General features: G+C 35.6%; 1 protein-coding gene across 1 annotated transcript; it reads right to left on the reverse strand.

Moving 5' to 3' along the window:
• Positions 1-2: 2 nt before the first annotated feature.
• On the reverse strand, positions 3-18480 carry LOC135153430 (loricrin-like). Its single transcript, XM_064095984.1, has 2 exons — positions 17775-18480; positions 3-238 (listed from the first exon to the last, which is right to left on the reverse strand). Exons 1-2 carry the CDS (start codon positions 18478-18480, stop codon positions 3-5), a joined length of 942 nt encoding a protein of 313 aa, XP_063952054.1.
• Positions 18481-23620: the final 5140 nt, after the last annotated feature.

Raw genomic sequence — 23620 nt, forward strand, 5'->3', positions numbered from 1 at the left:
TATCATAAGAGCAGCGCGATGACGGATTGCCCGACGATGAAGCTTGAGACGGTCTCACGTTTAGACCACTGAGTCGGAACGGTCGGACGCAGCCCAACTCCGTCGGAGCGGGGCCCCGAGGCGAGGGGTATCAGGGGACTGTAATCAGATCCGGAAGCATCGGGATTCGAGAGAGAAGTCGACTCCGTGATTGCCGAAGAGACGACACCAGCCGGACAGACGACCAGGCGGATGAAGACTGAATAATAAAACTTGCAAAAACTGAAATAAATTTCATGACCCCTTCTTCCTTTCGTTCCTCTTCGCCCATCTCAAAGGAGAAATCATTTACACAGCATCAAATTTTGACAATCATGAATTTAAGATGGTATACTTACTTCCATCCTGGCTCCGTTTTATTATTTATTCATTTATTTTCTTTAAATGTCCAAACAATATTTTTGACAGAGAGATAGAAAAGATTTTTCAACTGTTTGTTTTACATATTGTCATCATTTAAAAAAGAAACCCGCACTAAACTTCTAAAGTAGTGTCGTGTTTCAAATCATAAGTGTGTAAAAACGTTGGGTTTCGAGCTTTGTAGACATCAAAATTAAATGAAATAATTTTACATTAAATATCCATATTTTTGTCGATGAAGCCTATGGGCAATTGAAGGGATTTTAAAATTACTATTATGCTCTATAATAAAGATAATGTTTTTGAAATATTGTTTTATTTTGTAGATAATTTTGTAAATCGATAAAAGAAATTCATAAAGAACTGTCTTTAAGTTTAAAGATGGGGCAAGTGTGACGTTTCATTTGTTGGTTAGAAAAGTCGTTAATTTCAAATACGATTTGGCATTATACATCACAACGTTGACCACTAAGAGTTCACCGCAGGACAACCTCTCTCACAACTAATCATGCTAATACTTCCTGTCCATCCTATATTTCGTATTGCATGTATTGGGGACGATGTCAAATCAGACTTTAATCTAGGTACGTCAAATGTCACAACTAAACAATCAGCAACAAATCATTGTCATTATACTCACCCATTGCTGGGCAATCACTGGCCAATTAAATGCCCAGGACAACATGTCGCTTTTATCAACATGAAAAGATGATTTTTGTCCTGAAAAGGTTACTTACGTTTTCTTAGCTATTACATTTAAATGTCTTACTAAATGGTGAGATAAATGCTACAATTTGTACGACTACTGTAATATTTGAAATTTGTGTTTTTTGCTTTATACGCTAACCTAACAATCACACCAAAGGAATGCCTATCTGATAACACTTTAACTCTTATAAAGAGTTAATAAGTTAAAAGATAATCATGTTAATTATTTTTCCACCCTTTGCAACTAAGAAAGCATGATTTCTTCCTATCATACCATATGGCTGATTACCTTAGCTCATATCCAAGGGACTAGTCATTAGGGGCGAATGCCTTATGAAAATCAATGTCATAAATCATAGTGATACGTTTGGTTTCGAACCTGGATCTCCGGATTTCGAGGCCAGCGATATCAACCTCCTCTAATTAAAATGAGTTATGTATCATGTATACTGTACGTGTACTATGGTCATGATAGTAGAACTACGATAACAAGAGTTTGGAATAAATCGACAAATCGACAAGTTGAAATGAAAGTTCTCAAGAGGAAGGTATAGTAACCATTTATCACTTTCCATCCATTTGCCGTGTACAAATTCCTTTAATTATTGATTTATTTATCAGATTGTCATATATGTCAAGAATAGGCAATAATGCGTTATGCATTCAAAATTTACTGTTTTGAATCAAATGTTTATTATAATTATTATTTCAAACAATATTGAGCATTAGAATAGTTTGCCTTTGATTAATTGTGCAAGATTAGTGTTTTGCATTCTATCTTCTAATACTTCCGAACTGAGTATTGACAATCATTGATAACACTCGGTAATGTAAGGTCATTCATTCAAATCACCATGGTGTTGTTAATATGGCACGAAGCTACCCACTTCGGTTATGTGACCCTTCCTTACTTATCCTATCTATTCGTTGGCTGTCCTAAATCGGTGTTTACTGCAGCCAATTGATGGCAATGTGAATTATCTATGGCCGCTGATTTGTTTTTTATTTTCTTAGACCAAGAGAGGAGGCAAGAATAGCAAAATTTGGATGGAGAGGCAGGGGGTGGGGAGGTCTTTGTCGTCAATTAAAAAAAAACATGAATTCAACCTAGCCAGAAGAAAAAATAAGGAAAATATACATTTTCAAACTTATGAGGATCTCTTTATTGCAACGGAGGGAGTTTATGACGTCACCCCTCCCAAATATTATTGTTTACAAGACAGTGTAGTCAACGTGCTAGGAAACTTAGGAAAGTGGTGCACTTATCTGCTTATCAAGCTTATTGAAATGATTTTTACTGCATTTATCTCGTTAATATAAATGGACAACTTGAACAAAATTTTAGAAATGATTAGGCCTATTTCTCTCAACTGTATCATATTTATGTTAGACTTTAACACTATCTACAGTCATTTTATTTTAAGTGAATAAACAAAGAGAAACAGGCGATTATGGATTCCCGGCCATATTTTACTTTCTCTAAAGATATTGCAATACAAGAGATACTAACTTTAATTATTCATAGCATTTCATGCTTAAGGGTATTATAAATTAATAATGTCACGGATCTCAAATTCTGCTCCAAGTCGGCCTGTCTACGCATTTGCATACCAGTCTTGCGTTGCGTGATTTATAAGGAGAGAGAAAAATGGAACTTGAAACGTTTTCCTATGTTTGCTAAACCAATGAATATATATTTATAAGACGGAAATATAACTACTTCAAAGAAACCTTGAGAGTTTTTGTTTTGTTAGCAAACTTGTATATCATAACCAATATACAAATGAAAATAAAAAAATAAAAAATCATGAAAACTACGGGGAAAGAACGAACAAAAAAAATTGACGTTGTCATGTATGTCCTGATTATTTTGATCAGTCGGCACACAACTATTCAAATCATATTATTGGATGACTGACTATTACAGTAAAAGGGATAGTCCGGGCTGAAAATATTTATATCTAAATAAATAGAGTAAAATTCACAGAACAAAATGTTGAAAATTTCATCAAATCGGAAAACAAATAACGAAGTTATTGAAATAATTAAAGTTATATCAATATTTTGTGAAAACAGTTATGTGCACATGGTAATGAATATTCATTAGGTGGGCTGATGATGTCACATCCCCACTTTCCTTTTTTTTATGTTATTACATGAAATCATAAATGTTTCATTTTTTTCATACGTGTGTAAATGATGAGTCTCCATTATGATAAAATAAGTTACAGCAATAAATAAATAATGCACTTAATCAGTTGTCAATCAAATTGTTTTAGTCCTTGGTAGAATTTTTTTTGAATAAAACTAACTTCATATATTAAAATACAAAAAAAGCAAGTGGGGATATGACATCATCAGCCCATCTAATGAATATTCATAAAGACATGCCTAGAACTGCACCGGAATAATGCAAATCTTTAAAATTCAATGACTTCTATATTTGTTACCCAATTTTGATCAAATTTTCAACATTTTGCTTTGTGAATTTTACTCTATTTATTGAGATATAAATATCTCCAGCCTGGATCATCCCATTAACTATCATAACCCAACGACCTAATATCTTTTCTCAAACAAGTAAGCTTTATGTACATGTTGTACAGAAGTTGTAAATGATTGTAAGTTCAAGAAAGGTGTCATCTGCTGAAAATAATTATCCTATTTAAGTATAAAAGCGTATTATACATCAAAATAGTGTGTGGTTTGGGCTTTATCATGTTATGCAGATTGAAGTTTAACCAGGTCAAACCAGTGTATTCGTGGTATTGTCGAATACGAGTACCAGAGTATTGCAAATTCACCAGATTTTATCACACCATTTGAACACTGAACTTCCATTGATAGTCAACAAAATTGAAAATATTTTCAATTTTCTAATATTATTTTCAGATATGCTTTTATTTCCCTAATTAAAGAAGAACAATCTCAACAAAAGGCAGTGCATGGTATAAGCCTACTTAATAAAATTTAACGTTAACTTACCTTTAAAGAAAAACGTGATGTATTACCCTATTATGTTATTATGCTCATAATGATAGCTTTCTAAATGACCCTTTCAAGATCATAATCAAAATTTCGTCCTCTCGATTGTCAAGAATATATAAAGTCACAATCAGCTCATAAAATGACTTATTAGCATAGAACACAACTCAAAATTACCGACATGTGCTAGTTAACGCGTTCTCTGTGTCGTAAAAGCCATTTCTAGCACCATAAGACACACAGTTATGATTACGGCCGGTAACAAACCGGATAAATTAGGCAGATAAAAACTTATTAATGCGTCGGATAATGGCCCCTAAATTGAAGATAATATGGTGTCCCCTGCTAGCTGGACTATTTTCATGCAACCCAGCTGCATTATAACATGTCGACAGACATGATACATTCACATTTTGTTAATCCTGCTTGTTGATTTTTCTATCAGTTTTTTACTTGATTATAATGGAGGAATTCTTCGTGAAGGAACAGTTTACATGATTTACTTAGCAACACAATGCGCGAATAAAGGAATTATGCAGCCTTTAAATGCTCCTCGACAATGTAAGGGGATATACGTCAGAGGTAAGGTACTAAACTATAGAATGTACAATGTTTTGTGAACTGAATTAATGATTAAATAAAAAATAGTCTTGAAAAAGTCTTGAACGCGACATAAATATCATGTTATTAATGATCTGTCAGTCTTCATTTTCTTGTCACATGGGTTCGTGGAACGTGATGAAATGATATACGAAGCACCATCGCTTGGTGAATATAAATACTGAAATCTATCAGTCTTTGCAAATATATTACGAAGGAAAATGATTTAATTTCTCAATATGAGAAGATGACAATCACTGAGATATTTTGTGCAAAAAAGAACTTCGTCGAAAAATTATAAAATAAGTATAATGATAAAAGACAAAGCGAAATCGTATGTTTTAAATTTGAAGATATCTAAACATTTCATAAATTCTATTTTTTACTGTTTTTCTTTAAAATAGAAATCCATCAATTTGTATCTGATTTTTATTACTTTTATTATTTCGTATTATGTCTGAATGAAAATGAAATAAAGAACTGAATTGAATTGAATTGAAAAATGTAAAATCACAATGAATGAAACGTATTATTGTTACTGGTGTGGGTTTTATTCTAAGGTAAATTTATTCGGAACACATGATATAATTGCTTAAATAACAAGATATAGGTTACTAATCAATGATTCGAAAGACAACTGATGATATTCCGCTATAATTATAGCCTATGAATCAGCTCCGGTCATCAGATTATGCCTGCGCTCTCGACAATCCTTGTGGAGTATTCCAACAAAACTTTTGTTCCAGCACTCAAACTGCGAAGCTACCAACAATGATGTACTTCACTATGATCGTGCAAATTCAACTAGTCTTCTATATTTATTAAAATGATAACTTTGATCGAGGTAAAAATTAATGAAAATGAAGAATTCTTTGACGAGTTTATTTCAATACTGAATCCAATTTTCTTTATAATTAACATGACTTGTTTAGTATAAGAGATATCAAAGAGTAAAAGTAGTCGAGAACAACCAAATGTAATAATGATATTTTTACGAATGCATGTTCTGATGTGAAAGTATCTTTGATCAAAAGCTACAAAAGCATGCCTGCGTGTACTTAACACATTTTGTGAATTCTTTCAAATAAGCAGGGTTCCGTATCACAAAGGTTATCGATTAATCGTACGCTTGATTTTTATGATTGATTGTACATTGTAGTCAATGGAATCAATCGTAGAGAAATGTTCTACGATAGATCGCTAATCTTTGTGTTACGGGCCCATGAATAAGATAAGTAACGGAATTATTATCTCAGATAGACTTGCTCGCAGATATGTTTTGTTATCTCACATCATTCTAATTGAATTATTTTTGTTAAAGTCCTCATAACATTGTTTTGTGAAAATGGTGTATCACTGTGACAGAGCAACTCCCAAATTCTAAGAGCTATATCATGGATCTGCTTGAGAGGGTCTAGAGTTGTAAGAAGATAAGATGAAATCTCATTTACATAAACCACGTGAGCACCACGGTAACATGTAAATGTTCTCTCATCGAGTCAAAACAGCAGAACAAAAATTGTCGAACCTGTTTAACTGCAGAGGAGAGGTGGAATATTCATTTATATCCGAATTGACATTGGTGTCAATGGGATGAGTGGTCGTAATGGCAGCGTTTATGCGTGCTTCATTGACACGTACCGTTTTCAGTGTGGTTATGGAAAATGAATTACTCTAAAGCCCCTTTCACAATTGACGTACGACCTGTTTACGACCACCTGCAACAGTTTTTTCTTGTTGTTGCACGATCGATCCCTTGGTGTCTTGCGAGCACTCGCAGTCGTTGTAGACGATCGCACAAACTCGAGGTGGTCGGAGGTGATCGTGACTGGTCGCATCTGAACTTTGAACATGTTCAAAATCCAAACGCGATCAAATACGATTGATTCACTCGCAACAGGTCGTACCATCGGTCGGGCGATCATCGTGTGAGTGTTGTTCAACGTTGTACGACTTGGTGCGAGAGGTGGCACAACTAAGTATAGTCGCATTTAGTAGACTAGAGGTCGTACAACACTTGCACATGTGCTGGAGACCTACAGAGACCAGTCTTGCGACTGGGTGCGATAATATGAGACTGTTGCAGGACCGATCGAAATTACGGCTTACTACATTCCACTACCGTTGCATTCGCATGTATGCGACCGTTCAGCCCCTTTCACAATTGACGTCCGACCAGTTTACGACCGCCTGCAACAGTTTTTTCTTGTTGTTGCACGATCGATCTCTTGGTGTCTTGCGAGCACTCGCAGTCGTTGTAGACGGTCGCACGAACTCGAGGTGGTCGTGACTGGTCACATCTGAACTTTGAACATGTTCAAAATCCGAACGCGATCAAATACGATCGATTCACTCGCATCAGGCCGTACCCGGGGTCGTACCATCGGTCGGGCGATCATCGTGCGAGTGTTGTAGAACGTTGTACGACTTGGTGCGAGAGGTGGCACAACTAAGTAGTCGCATTTACTTGACTGGAGGTCGTACAACACTTGCACATGTGCAAGCGACCTACATGTACAGAGACCTGTCTTGCGACTGGTTGCGATAATAATATGGGCCATAAGACTGTTGCAAGACCGATCGCAACGGCTTACAACATTGCACTACCGTTTCATTCGCATGTATGCGACCGTTCCACTCGCAATCCCTCGTGCAACACTCGCATGTGATCGCACGAGCACAATAAGAGCATATGCGACTTACTCGTGCAACGGGGTTTACTGGTTGTTTTTGTTGTACGACAGCTGTTGCAACTGTGAAAGCCTCTGTGCGATCTTATGAGATGACTAGCGATTGATGCCTGTTGCAGCCTGTCGCACGACCAAAAGGTCGCAAATGGTCGTACGTCAATTGTGAAAGGGGCTTTACGCAGAAGCCTTCGGCGGCTTATGGGTGACAAGTTCCGATATCGTCACGTATACTATTCCATTGAATGTACAATGACTGCAATAATTGCAATATATTTCAGCTGGTTCACTAAGAAACCTATTTTATAAAATATAATCAACATTTGATTGTTGATATGTAATTATGTTGAATGTTCGTTGGATATGTTCCATAATCATTATTGAAAATTAAAATTTTGATATTGAAGTATGCACTGTAAAAAATGAAGTGCTAATTTAGCACTTAAAGCGCTTGTATAGTGACTGCACTACGCGTGCTTATTTTCTAGTTCAAATTTGAACTAGAAAATCAGCTCTCGTAGCGCAGTCACTATACAAGCACTGTAAGTGCTAAATTAGCACTTCATTTTTTACAGTATGTGTATATGTAAATACGACTCGACTGTGTGATAACATAATAACATGACTGTGTGAAACATAACCATGTTCTTGGATTTATATGATAAAGGAGACATCTTTGGCGTTGAACATACATTATCGTTTAGTGAAGAATAATTAAGCATAATCTGAAGAGAATCTTAGCCATTGAATAGGATTATAAATATAATAAAGGAAGCTCGTTGTATAATAGAGCCGTTCATTGACATTTGGCCTCTGTTTTACGTGACTGATACTTTTAAAGGACAAGTCCACCCCAACAAAAACTTGATTTGAATAAAAAGAGAAAAATTCAACAAGCATAACGCTGAAAATTTCATCAAAATCAGATGTAAAATAAGAAAGATATGACATTTTAAAGTTTCGCTTCATTTCACAAAACAGTTATATGCACATCTCGGTGGGTATGCAAATGAGGGAACTGATGACATCACTCACTCACTATTTCTTTTGTATTTTGTTATATGATATATGAATTATTTTGATTTTCTCGTCATTGTCATGTGAAATGAAGTTTCATTCCTCCCTGAACACGTGGAATTCCATTATTTTAACATTTTGTGCTTCAGGCAAGGAGGTTCTAATCATCAAATTCGTAAAAATTGAAATATTGTATAGTTCAAACAATAAAAAACAAAAGAAATAGTGAGTGAGTGACATCATCAACTCTCTCATTAGGATGTAACTGGCTCGTTCATATAACTATTTTGTTAAAAATAAGCGAAACTTTGAAATGTCATAACTTTCTTATTTTACATCCGATTTTGATGAAATTTTCAGCATTGTGCTTGTCTGATTTTCTCTATTGATTCAAATCAAAATTTTTCTGAGGTGGACTTGACCTTTAATTATGGCTTTGATTCCTGATTTTGATTTGAGACCTTCAAGCGTAAACTAATCTATGATTATTTGATTTTGGTGTTTTTTTTTTTTCTTATTTTCATGACACGATACTTGGCTAGTGAATCGTAGATTGAAAGACCATTCCGAAAAAAATCATACACACGTTAATAAAATCAATATCGGCTGAACATGAACGACTAATGTTTGGATGGGACAGCTTTTGGGGAGCAACGCCATGCAGGATTGAGGATGACCCACTGAATTTCGAAACGTTCTGGGACGGGCGCCAGCTATAGCATCGTCAAAGACCTATTACATTAGTTTAAAAAAATGTGTTTCCATGATCCCTCGTCAATTTGGCAACCTGTCACGTCTCTCAAAGCAATACATTGAACTTAGATGTTTAGAACAAGCAAATAACAATGTGACATAATTATCAAGAAATGTAAATAGAATGATCTAATGTGTCAAAACCTTTCACGCCTTTCGATCTTTCTTTGACTTAATTACTGTTTTAAAATAGACCATCCTAGTGACTTGCAAATATCTTATTATCACTCCCCGGTCCGGAGGTTGATAGCAACCTAGTTTCCATTCAGGTGGAAGTCGTCCCCATTCTCAAGGATTCCCTTGATTTTATCGGTGAATGACTTCATGTTCTAAACCCTCGTTATGTCTGAAATTGCAGGTCGTGGCTGACTACCTGATTTCTTGTAGATTCAAATTCATCATCATTGCAAAAGTAAACAAAGGATAAAACAACAAGAAAATGTTATCATTGTTACGTAATCATTTTGATGGCATTGGGGCATCAGGCATGCCTGCTAAGGAAGTCTGTCTGCAAAATCTGGAGAAGATGAGGAAATGTAGTTCCTCTTCAAAGATAACCATGCCACAAAAATGTTGCAGGTTAACGACCGGTTTAACTTCTTTGAGCTAATTGAAATAGGTTATTGTGGAATGTTCAATTATTCAAATTATTGTTAGTCATTAGATACGCCTGCAAGCAGTTGAAACGAATTCATATTAGCAATCAAGTAAGCTGTACAAATATTCAACAGAGGGCAGCAAACAGGTTTTCTCTTTTTGGAGATGCAACTCGACTGAATGATTTTTTTATTTTTTTATTTGAAATCAGGCATAATGGAATTAGTGTGATAGTCTACGTCTACTATAGCTTTTATAATTATCGCAATTTTTATATTTTATTCATGCGTTTATTAAAGGAGTTATATACATATATATTCCTGAATGTTAGTTTATATATATATATATATATATATATATATATATATTGTGTGAAAGAAATGGATGAAGAGAACAATCTGTCTATCTGACGGTCAATTGGATCGGGGTCGCCCTAGCCACTAACCCGTCTCTGTGGTCTAGTGGTTAAGGCACCGGCGTTCAAAGCTGGGGGCCCGGGTTCGATTCCCGGCAGAGACATTTTTTCGGCATCACCAATTTTTCCAAAAAGGGTAGATAGCTCTGGGGAACCTTGATTTAAGCTACGTCTACCATTGTTCTCTTCATCCATTTCTTTCACACAATATTTAAATATAAAAGAGTTGCCAAAGCTGTACTACATGTATACCTTCACACATTTATATATATATATATATATATATAAATATATTACAAGTCCCTATTTGTCAATAATACCTCGGTCACATTTGCTCTACGGCGGCCGTACGACGAGTCGAAAACAGCTGTTTTATTCATTTTTTTGTTCAAACCACCTGGTACAAAAATATGTTAAAACGGCTGTTTTCGACTCGCCGTACGGCCGCCGCGGCGCGCCGTAGAGCAAATGTGACCGATGTATTAATCACCAATGGATAAAATGAGTCTAGCGTATTAACAAACAGTACATTTATATTGGAAGCAATAAGCATGCAGTGGCATAATGTTTGATATAGATAAATTGTATCTGAGGGAGAGTGAAAAGTGTAACTGTGTAAGGGGATGATTTATAAAATAACACTCCACAAAATAATAATAACAACAATGATAATGAAATAGATAGAATAAAATGAAATAAAATATGATAAAGAAAAATTAAAACAGTGAATCATGTGGACATCTTTTTTTTTTCACTGCCCATGAGCTCAAAAACAAAACACGAAAACAAAGTTTATAGCTCTATAAAAGAAGTGAGGTGGAAGGGAGGGGGATACTTTCTGTCTTCGAATTAGCTGCAATATATTCTTATTTGTTTCAGCTTGTTGACTTTTCCCCTTTCTTTAGCAAATCCATTATGCACCTTGTTAAAGGTTAGGATTCCGTGTTTGCCCGTGGTGGTGAATATCTCCTCTCATTTGCGGACAAGAATTTAACAAAAGGGAAAATTCTGAATTAAACATTGGCCAAGGGATATGGAAAATGAATTGAATCTCCTTTACCGACCCTTGCAATCCCCTTCTCTCGTTCGGCTTAATTTCTGTTTTAAGCGAACAAATCTCGTTCGGATCAAAAAGGGCGGGAATGCATAGATGCACTTTTCTCTTTCCCAAGAGATCGAAGCGAAAAAACGCGCGATCGATCACTTAAGGCAGTAGTGCTTAACTAGCTTGAGAATTTTCAGAAAAAATATATATTATTTCTTTTCCTACTGAAAGTAGAAAGGAAAAGAGAGAAATACATAACGATTATAAATGCATGTCGATATCTCAAAAGGGTGATGTCGCAATTCAATATGGCTCGAAATTTATAAAGTCGAAGACCAAACTGATCATGCTGATGAGACACAAGCATATTTGCGTAGGCCTTAATATCAACAATGTAAATAGTATACACTTTGAATTAAATTTAGGAATAGGCCTTTATATTCCATCGAATATTATCTCACCTGCTTTTTATCTTAGATTTTTTATCAAACATTGAAATGTCATCGTGTCAACCGAAGAACGATTGAAGAACGCTGGAATCATGGATCCGAAACGATTTCTATTTGAAAATGGTATAAAAATTTGGACAGTCAAATTATCTCAAAGCAATTTGTTAAATCTTGCTTTGTTATTTCCGTGGTATACCATGTATACAGTGACTTGAAGACAAAATGGTTTATTCATGCAGCATGCACTTCGAATCGATTTAAGATTTTTTTTTTTGGTCACAGTCAGAAAATGTCTATCGGCTCTTCTTCGCCGTTTTTATTTTAAACACCCATAAAACCATGTAAAAGGTTTATGTGTCTGACATCAAATCCACATTCTTCTCTTCGTCTTTTTATTCTTTCTTTCATATTATGCATCCAAATGTCAGCTTTGGGATGGTAATAACCATGATATCATGGATGTGAGCCTGAGGCTTTTTCATCCAAGACAAAAAATGGAAATGATGTTCAGAAAATCTCGCAAAGCTGCAACCACTTCCCCCGTGCAGCATGGCGATCTTGATCGGTAATTACCCAGTTGAGGTAGCCCGGAGCTACCCAGTCAAGAACTCGGGTGATTAAGGTATCTTCGACTAGCGACGATCCTCCCTCTTCTTGTTTTACTTTTTGCTTATCATTGTCTCAGAACGCTCCAAGATGTTTTTATGCCGAGATGAAGAAGTCACCAAATGGCCTCTGAAGCTCGTAACAATGTTTAATTGCAGTAATCTCCACGAATCGGAAGAAACAAGTAGTGGAAAAATATAGGTATGTCAAAGGCAATCGTTTTGTTAATTTGCATGGTAACGATGAGAGCTTAAGAAGTCGTTTGTAAACATAAATTCTAATTTAATTCATCCTTTCAAGGAATTATGTGATTTCAAGAGACTTGGCTGGTACTTGAATAAAACTTTATATCTCGAGAATGGAAAGTTGATTTTCTGCTGTATATAAAGAAGTTGTGTATAAAGAAGTGCTGTGTATAAAGAAGTATAAAGAAGAACGTAGTCATGATAGTGATGTATGCATGCTGTTTCAGGGGATAATTATGTATTTATTCACATGGTTTATATTTAAAAATCATAATTGTCATGAATAATATTTGAACGTACTCGTTCTTTTTATTTTGCCTTGATTTTGTGTTCGGAGAAAGATAACATTAATTAATTAAAAGAGCGTATGCCAAATTGTCGTACAGATATATATATCTTTGTTAGATTGCTAAAATGACATGGTAAATGTTTGATTTATACATAGCTTTCTTTAATACACATTTAGCATGAAAGGTTACAATTTGAACAGTGAACGTGGCTCAAAGTAACATATTAAGTATCTTAGTACTACGTGCAGCATTCATGTTGTTGTTTTTTCTATGTATAAAGGTGTCTTCCTTTTGATAGGATACCGAACAAGTTATTTTGGTCCTGAGTTCCTTCCGCGTGTCAAAATCTATGATTTCTTTCTCTCACTCCCTCTAGCTTTATATTCCACTCGCTCTTGTCTTTATTCTGATGGTATAAGTGGCAGGAAGTTTTTGGTATAAATCCTCAGCTTTGCAGACAACCTGTTATGATAAGGAGCCGTCTCAAACGCTTGGCTGTACCATCAAACATAAACGATGTTGCCAAAACAGACAATATCGCTTCCTTTAATTGATTGTCATTTTTGTGTTTCATGGGTTTTTTTCAGTTTGGACTTCAACAGTATTGTCTAAATTATTAGGATGGACTTGAAAGTTTCAAGTCAACTCGATTTCAATAGAGATTATCACGGTATTTAGATATAACTGAAATGAATGATGACTAAAAGACTTGAAGACAAGTGTGGAAGATAATAATTTGGATTTCATCTGATTTATCAGTCTAAATCTATACATTTTGCGAGAAAACGTCCATCATGCATCACGATCACATATGCATCATAATACATGGTCACTGTGAGGATTTAAACATAAAATAAATCTTTGTTAGCAAAGATAACACAAATGGAGAATATAAAAGATCCAGCGACTTTATTGGTCCAATATTAATATGGGTTGTAAATTCAGCATCAATTATGGTTTCAGATCAGTGTCGATATTAAGGAACTTTTACATTCCTCAGTACTTTACCCATTCATATATTTCATTAATGTACATGTATATATTCCTTACATCACCATGATTATTGTACCATCATTTGGTAAAAGTTGTTAGGTAGTTATTCGATATGAGCTTTTACATTCCACATTATTTACCATACACAAATATGATTTATGTATTCAGTGGTACAACTGTTTCATAAAAAGTTCTGACAATGGCAGTGAATTAAGTGGTTTTGATTTTTTAGATGCATGGTGAAAAAAGTGTTTTGGTGTCTTCACTTTTCTGGCATGAGTGAAGTCTATAGCCTATATAGCACTATCCATTTAAATGGTCATACTTTCGTTTAGCACCAACCCTTTGTTCAACATTTTCAACATACAATATATTCATTACCAATTCGTCAAAATTGAAGAACTTTGAATCCGTAATTGTCGGTAAAACTTTAGATGTACTATAAATACCTTTTTCCGAGTGAACTTAAATGGCTCTGGTATGGACGTAAAATGCATTTTTTTCTCTCCATTTTTGGGCACCTGTCTGAGAGCATTCTAAAGTACACTTTCGAAAAAAAGGTTAAAAAACTTTGTACCTGTTTTGAAGGTGCAACCCAATACCAAACCCAGAGCATCTATACAGGTATAATTTTGCACCTTCCTGATTTGGAGCACCTTTATCATGTTTATGGTATTGATCCCATTTTTTGTTTGCCTGTCAGACAAAAAGACGGGTATATTACTCCGAATTTTATGATGACCTCCTTTTGACGTGTAAGGATATGTTTACTCCCTGACAAGATTTGAGAGGTATGTCACCCAAATAAAAGTATTATATTAAATAAACAACGACAATAACCTTATTTTTCACAAGTGTCTTCGGAAAAATACGTACTAGCATTAAAAATTACATGTATTTCATAAAACCTCTGAAATGACAGTATGATAAACTAGTAAAAGACAGATTGAAAGGCAAAGGATGTACTAACAATTAATTTTCATTTCAGGTGGGTTTTAAGATTTGAAGTTCATTGTTCTGTCTGTTTCTAGAAATACAACAATTAATGATATCCACATTGTCGACCCTGTCTCAATCAGTTCGTGCCTGCCTTTGTGCAAGGAATTGCCTCTTACCATAATTAACTAGTCCCTCTGAATTGACTCATAACAATATGTCATCTAGTCACTGTGAGCTTGAAAGTTGTAATTGTTTTATATCAATAGGATTTAACAAATCTCACAAACAATTTAACCAATCTCACAAATAATTTAACCACTAAGAATAACAGTGGACGCCATATTGGAAATTCAATTTGACACACTGTTTGCTTTTCATATTGACAAATAATGTGAGTTGACCTACCAGTTTTTAAATACAGTAAGCAGCCTTTTGAATTTGATATTCTCTCGTCCCAAGACAGGGCCGTAACTAGGTGGGTTCTGAGGATAAGGTTTGATCTCCTTGAAGCAAGTTTAGGTATATTATAACGCAGGGGCGTCGATCCATTTTTCAGATTGGAGGGGCAAGATCATGAATCAACGTTTGAAAGGCGCTCGATCACACAAAACAAACGAACTCACCCACACACACACACACACACACATAGGCCTATATATATATTGCTTGTCATTGTTCGAAACCCACCTTCACCCGACAAAGGAAATTATAATTGGTATAGTGTCGAAAATCTGTCTATCTGACGGTCAATCGGATCGGGGTCGCCCTAGCCACTAACCCGTCTCTGTGGTCTAGTGGTTAAGGCACCGGCGTTCAAAGCTGGGGACCCGGGTTCGATTCCCGGCAGATACATTTTTTCGGCATCACCAATTTTTCCAAAGGGTAGATAGCTCTGGGGAACCTTGATTTAAGCTACGCCTACCATTTTCATCCATTTCTTTACAATATTTAAATAAAAGAGTTGCCAAAGCTGTTGTACATGTATAACTTTACACACACACACACATATATATATATATATATATTATATGACTCATGAGAAAGAGACACATATCTCACCAACAAATTAATGCGAGCGCGAAGTGCGAGCTGAAATTTTTTAGCATTTACTGACCTGAAAACAGGAAAAATGTACCTGTTTAATTAGGACTGTTTGTAGTAACTCATGAGGACTACACAGATAATGCGAGTGCCGAGAGCGAGCTGAAATTTCTTTATATTCTTACCTGAAAGCTAAATATTCTAAGAATTTTTGGTACCAATGATTAAGATGGGTAACTAAAAGAACAATAGATGCGAACGCGAAGCGCGAGCTGAAAAGTTTGATATTTAGATCTGAAAAAATTGACAGTATAATTGACGTTTTTAATAAAGAACAAGATATATATCCAACAAAAGATTATTGCAAATCGATGCGGGAGTTCTTTTGAGGTTTAGAACTGAAAACAGGACATTCTATTCACCTATTTAATTATGAAAATTATGGGTTTTTTGCTACAGAAATTATGCGAGCGCGAAGCGCGAGCTGATTTTTTTAAATATTCCAATCTGAAAAACGGACATTGTGAGCACGATTTTAAATAAAGAACGAGTTGTGAATCTCAATCTCGCTTGCTGATTTCTGTGTAACATAACAATCTTATTTTATTTTTGCACATGTGGAATTACTGGGGGGGGGGGTGCAAAACGATATGTTTCCCCCAAAATATTTTAATTGGTGGGGCAATCGCCCCCCCCCCCAGGATCGACGCCTCTGTTATAATGTTATGTTTTCTTCATTATTTTTGTACTCAAATAACAATATATATCTATTGTAAATGTCGAAATAGGTGACCAAAATCGGGGAATCATGTAGTAACAATTCCACAAAGCCAACAACAAAATCGAATGGTGATATGGTGGACATAAACATTTTGGCTGGTAGCCTACCGGGAGGATGTTTATTCCACCATCCCCTGGAAGTGCTTCGGAAGCTAGGAGCCCTACTTCACCGGAATCTTGGGACCTGTCTGTGTTTAAGACCTGGGCCGGATCTCTGGATAGGTTCAGACCGGTAGTTGTTCAACCTGCTAAATGATATACCACTTACCATACCATATAATCCCAGACACTGAAAGAGAGGGTGAACCATATGTCATTCCTTGTCTTATTCAAGATTGACTTCAATTCAAACAGTCAATGGTCAGGAATGAATTTACCTGATTCTTTGAGATACAACTCTTTATATGGATTTTAAAAAATGCAATTACTGTTTTCATGCCTTATCATGGCGTATCAAGGCAAATCGATGACCAGAGTAAATCGCACTCATTTCAAACTTTTTGACGCATGCTGCTTCTACCTTTGTTTATTCGATTATTCTTTATATTTTTTAATTCCTTTATCTTTATTTTCTTTATATTTTATTGTTTGTGAGAGCCCCGAAACTTGCACCTATGTCCAAAGCATACGTCAGAGGTCTTTTTCACCCATCAAGTACCACTACCATTAGCAACATCACTTACCAACTTAACTTCGACTTCAACGGCACGTTCATCGTGCATTGAAAATACTATCATAAAACAAGCATCACTCCTTTTTCTTGACTAGATTACCATACCCGCCACACATACACGACCACACAACGTGCAATACCATCGTGACCATACTGAAATAAGTATGTAATGTTGTTCATTGTTTATATTATTACTTGGAAGCAAACCAGTATCAGTAACGTGGTCACTCCCACGACTATCTCTCCCGCCACCGCTACGATCACAATCACGTCTACCACCAGCATCACCACCACCACCACGTGTATCATAACCACCACCATCATCAACACCACCACCACCAGTATCATAACCACCACCATCATCAACACCACCACCAGTATCAGAACCACCACCATCATCAACATCACCACCACCACCAGTATCAGAACCACCACCATCATCAACACCATCACCACCAGTATCATAATCACCACTATGACAATCACAACTACTACTGCCACAACAACAACAACTGCTACTACTACTACTACTACTACTACCGCCACCGGTACGATCACAATCACGTCTACCACCAGCATCACCACCATCATCAACACCACCATCACCACCAGTATCAGAACCACCACTATCATCAACACCACCACCACCACCAGTATCAGAACCACCACCATCATCAACACCATCACCACCAGTATCATAATCACCACTATGACAATCACAACTACTACTGCCACAACAACAACAACTGCTACTACTACTACTACTACTACTACTACCGCCACCGGTACGATCACAATCACGTCTACCACCAGCATCACCACCATCATCAACACCACCATCACCACCAGTATCAGAACCACCACTATCATCAACACCACCATCACCACCACCATCATCAACATCACCACCACCACAAGTATCAGAACCACCACCATCATCAACACCATCACCACCAGTATCATAATCACCACTATGACAATCACAACTACTACTGCCACAACAACAACAACTGCTACTACTACTACTACTACCGCCACCGGTACGATCACAATCACGTCTACCACCAGCATCACCACCATCATCAACACCACCATCACCACCAGTATCAGAACCACCACTATTATCAACACCACCATCACCACAACCATCATCGACACCACCATCACCAGTATCAGAACCACCACCATCATCAACACCATCCTCACCACCACCATCATCAACACCACCATCACCACCAGTAATCAGAACCACCACCATCATCAACACCATCACCACCAGTATCATAACCACCACTATGACAATCACCACTACTACTCCACAGAAACAACAACAACTACTACTACTATTACTACTTCTACTACTACTACTACTACTACTACTACTACTACTACTACTACTACTACTACTACTACTACTACTACTACTACTACTACTACTACTACTACTACTACTATGCACTCTCTTCAACAATACGCAATGCTAAGTCTATTGAATCATTTAAAGCCAACCTCAAGTCCTATCTATTTTCATCATATTTAACACCCCTACTGTGTAATAATCTCTCTGCTCCTCTGATTGGAAAACTAGACAGAAAGCGCAATCTAAATGCTATTATTGTTGCTACTACTATTAATACTACTACTACTACTACTACTACTACTACTACTACTACTACTACTACTACTACTACTACTACTACTACTACTACTACTACTACTACTACCTCTTCTACCACTACTACCACTACTGCCAATACTTCTATTACTACTACTACTACTACTACTACTACTACTACTACATCTACTACTACTACTACTACTACTTATAATAATAATACTATTCTACTACTACTACTACTACTACTCCTGCTGCTGCTGCTGCTGCTGCTAGTACTACTACTACTACTACTACTACTACAACTACTACTACTACTACTACTACTACTACTGCTACTGCTACTATTACTACGACTACTACGATTTCTACGACTACTCTTATTACTTCTACTACTACTACTACTGCTGCTGCTGCTGCTACTACTACTACTGCTGCTGCTGCTACTACTACTACTACTACTACTACTACTACTACTACTACTACTACTACTACTACCACTACCACTACTACTACTACTACTACTGCTGCTACTACTACTACTACTACTACTACTACCACTACTACTACTACTACTGCTGCTACTACTACTACTACTACTACTACTACTACTACTACTGCTGCTGCTGCTGCTGCTGCTACTGCTGCTGCTACTACTACTACTGCTAATACTACTACTTCTACGACGACTACTACTACATTTCCTATTACTTCTACTATACTACTTCTACTACTACGTCTACTACTACATTTCCTATTACTTCTACTACTACTACTTCTGCTGCTGCTGCTGCTCCTGCCGATGCTATTACTAATACTACTGCAACTATACTTCTACTACTATTGCTGCTGCTGCTACTACTACTATACTACTACTACTACTACTACTACTACTACTACTACTTCTACTACTACTACTACTACTACTACTACTACTACTACTACTACTGCTACTACTACTACTACACTACTTCTACCACTACTACATCGACTTCTACTACTATAGGCCTACTTCATGTACTTCAAATCGATAAATGAATATCGAGTTCGATATTTCTCACATCGGAGAAAAATTGGATGGATTAGATTTAGATGTTTTCGTCTTGTTGACATATTTGGACCAACATGAAATAATTTGACGGACAAATGAGTGCATGTATGAAAAAAAACATTATACTATTACAAATCTAAGTTGATAATGGTTTGATCCATGAACGATGATTTTTAATAAAATGTAAACCTAAGCCAACGGTACTGCTAAAATTGTAGATATAATTCTTATTCACACTGTCTAACTACGTTAAGAGAAAATCTGAATTGGGACAATTTGCAAATACAAAGTCATGGTGAGAATTTTCTTTAAAAGGATAACATTCAGACATTGATGGGAGTTGTAGGGAAAGTTGTATCAAATGCATAGTAGAACATATCTGGGGTAAAATTTCGTTTTGGTAATAAAGAAATCAGTAACGAATGGCTTCAAAATCTGTTGTTAAGTATTTGTAAACTGACAAATATCTGAATATTATCTCGCTCTTTACAACTGCAACATTTCATTCAGTAATTGTTAGTAATTGATACAAACATTGTGCCCGAGGGGGTCATGATGTGTTCGACTTAAATGTATCATTTCGATATCAACTCGTTGAACCCATCTCTCTTTCTTTCTGAATGTCTTTGTTCATTTCTTGTTTTCCCCACTTGAAATATTTGTTTTGAAATTATTTTGTTCATATTCAGCTTCATGCTATGCCTAAGAGAGTGATTTACTTTCGCCTCGCCCTTTCTAATTAACGCACCTATCAAGATTCGCCCACATATCACTGTCATCTCGCTTCAGGAGGCAAGCCATATTTACTATCAGTTAACGTCTGAGGTACTCAGATGAATTTCGATGAGATTTAAACGGATCGAGTGGAGTTAAAAATGAGTGGATAGTACAGGGTAGACTAAACTATAATACAATTGTATATTAATTCAATATGAAATCCGATATAACGAGTACCGTTTACAATAATGTTCGATAATTGAACACATGTATATTAAAAAAGTTAGCATTTTAAATGGCGAATACTAAGTAAAGTATTTTTAAAAATAAGGAAAAAAAGTATCCCTAATATTTTTGCTGGTATAAATACCACGTCTCATGCATGAAATGTGGCGAATATTTCAAAATGTAGTCCTCGAAGACAACATACGAATTGAACGAAGCTTGTAGTTTGTTTCCACTCATTTGCGCAAAATATGTCAAATTAACAAAAGTCTATTAAGATATCTTAATGCTAAGAAGAAATCAAACTTATAGCATACTCCCGGTCAAATAACTGAAATCCAAGGAAAAACGACAAAAATCAATGAAACAAAAATAATTGTATACCAAGTTTAGCTTCATTGGAACTTGGAAGAAAAGATGAAAGCATTTTTTAAAAAGTTTTATGGAAGGACGTCATGGTAAAGAATGTCATTGTAAAATATCGATCTCTGATCTCCTAACATTCAAAATATGATCCCAACAAAAACAAGAACGAAAAACCAGCTGCAAGGCAAACATTTGTAAGCTTTTCCCATACTTGTATGTATTTCTACTTGTAATGCATTATACATTTATATATGTACTGTTTATTCAACTGCGCATTATAATAGTGTTATTACTATTTGCCCGACTATAGCAGTGCTGCCTACAAGCACTCTGGCATGTGAGGAATTTCTTCATACCTGGTACCCGTTCACGTCACATGGGTTAAGTGCAACACAATGTGGGTAAATTTCTTGCAGAAGGAAAACACACCATGGCTGGGAAACGAACCCACGTCCCTCAGATTGAAAGACAAGAGTCAAACCACTAGACCACGACTTCTCATAATTATGATAATAATATTAAAGTCAACGTTTCCCAAAGCTTTGAAATAGTTTCTTCCATATTTCCCATGTCACCATGCTCAGAAATTACGTTTATAAGCGATGTAGATGGGATTGAAAATGATGATAAAAACAACGCAATATTTATTGAATCTGTGATTCTTTGTAGTATTTTTTAAAGAGTATCGTGCTAATTTTGACTAAAATCTTGCAATGAAAATACTCAGAGAAGTTCACTGCATAAATCAAATTAGATATGGCACTTTCCTCCATTTTCTTCGGAACACAACATACATGATTTTATTCAAACCCTCAATGTGTTAAATGAGATCAACACAAGCAATGGAACAGACAATAATTACTTGCCGGCACGGTCATGGTATCTAATTCTACTCATTTACTCAATTCGTCATTCCGACTTTAAAAATTAAGCACAGTATGTACAAATCAATTCAAAATCCGCAATATGAATTCACGGTCATGTAAAATATTGGAACGCAAGGAAAAACAGTTGAATTATGCTAATGCCGCTGAAAAGGGCTATCCGCAATATTTCTTTTATAAAACATTTACATTTGAGTGTTTTTCTCTTGTATATAAATAAATAAAATCAATTAACAATTAAATACAAGCTTAGACAAATTTGGTGTATCATAACTCTCTGTAAAGTTATAACTTTTTATCCAAATTCTATTAATTTGTTGCCCAAACGACAACTAATCAAAAGGGCCATTCTTTCTTTACAAGGAAAAAATAATTATTAATATAATTTTGAACAGTTTCTGGTTGCGTGCGTAGTTATCAAAGGTACTTGTTTTTATGAATGCAAAATACAAATACAAAGATACTATGCAAACTTTTGATATGGTGACATGGTCTAGAAAAGAAATGAGGTACTCATCCGGCACTTATACCTTTATTGGCTTTTTACCTATTCACTCTTTTCATTTTATCGAAACTTCATTCTCGCAATAGCCAACGTCTAAGGGTGATTTACAAGCCTCACGTAGGTGATAAGAATTTGAATTAATCCTTTTGTTTTATTTATTGCAGAATCGTTTTCGATTTCCCATTAATCTATAACGTCAATAGATCATGAAACACGTGAAAGTATACGGGTTTCTGATCCTAAATTTCATACAATATAGTGTTATTTCAAGATATAACAAGTTAATGAGGTTATTAATTGATTGCAAATCAAAACTCCTCCGGCTTAGATGGAAACTTTCGTGCTCAGTGGAGTCCCTGATAATGAATAATCGTAACCCTTGAATTTGATTTGAGGAGCTAATGTAGACAAATATACATGTAGGCCTAGTTACTCACCAATTGATTGATTATGCCTGCTTTATGATACTGACATGAATGAGGAAATGTTGTCCTCATATTTAATATGGGATTTCCATAGAAATAAAACCAATGTTCACCTTTGTACCCAAGAATGAAAAAAAAAAGAAAATCAAAGAATTCATAGTAATAAAATTAGCAAAATAAAAACCTTTAAAATTGATTGAAGATAATTTCCGGAATCGTAGGAGATGATTGTGGTCATTGACAATACGCTGCCTGAACACGATGATGGCGCCTTGACCTTCACGAATTTGTGGAGAAATTGCCTTTATATCCAACGGTCATGATATTTCATCATTAATATGTTCCATATTCTTGATTTATAGTGCATCCGTACAGATTTATAATTTATCAAGTGGATATATGCGTTATGATATTATTTCAAAGAGAAATTTCATATTCATAAATGCACATCATTTTTTTACGACTATGCACTATGTCATGTTTGTGTGTTAAGGTCAGTCTAGATATTTGGTAGATGTAACGCCAACCTTCTCTCGAAAACACATCAAATTTACAAAAGTTTATGGAATATTTCAATCAAATGAAATAATATAAGCTCGATTACTGAATT

This window comes from Lytechinus pictus, chromosome 3 (genome assembly GCF_037042905.1).
Source record: "Lytechinus pictus isolate F3 Inbred chromosome 3, Lp3.0, whole genome shotgun sequence".
NCBI lineage: Eukaryota > Metazoa > Echinodermata > Echinoidea > Temnopleuroida > Toxopneustidae > Lytechinus > Lytechinus pictus.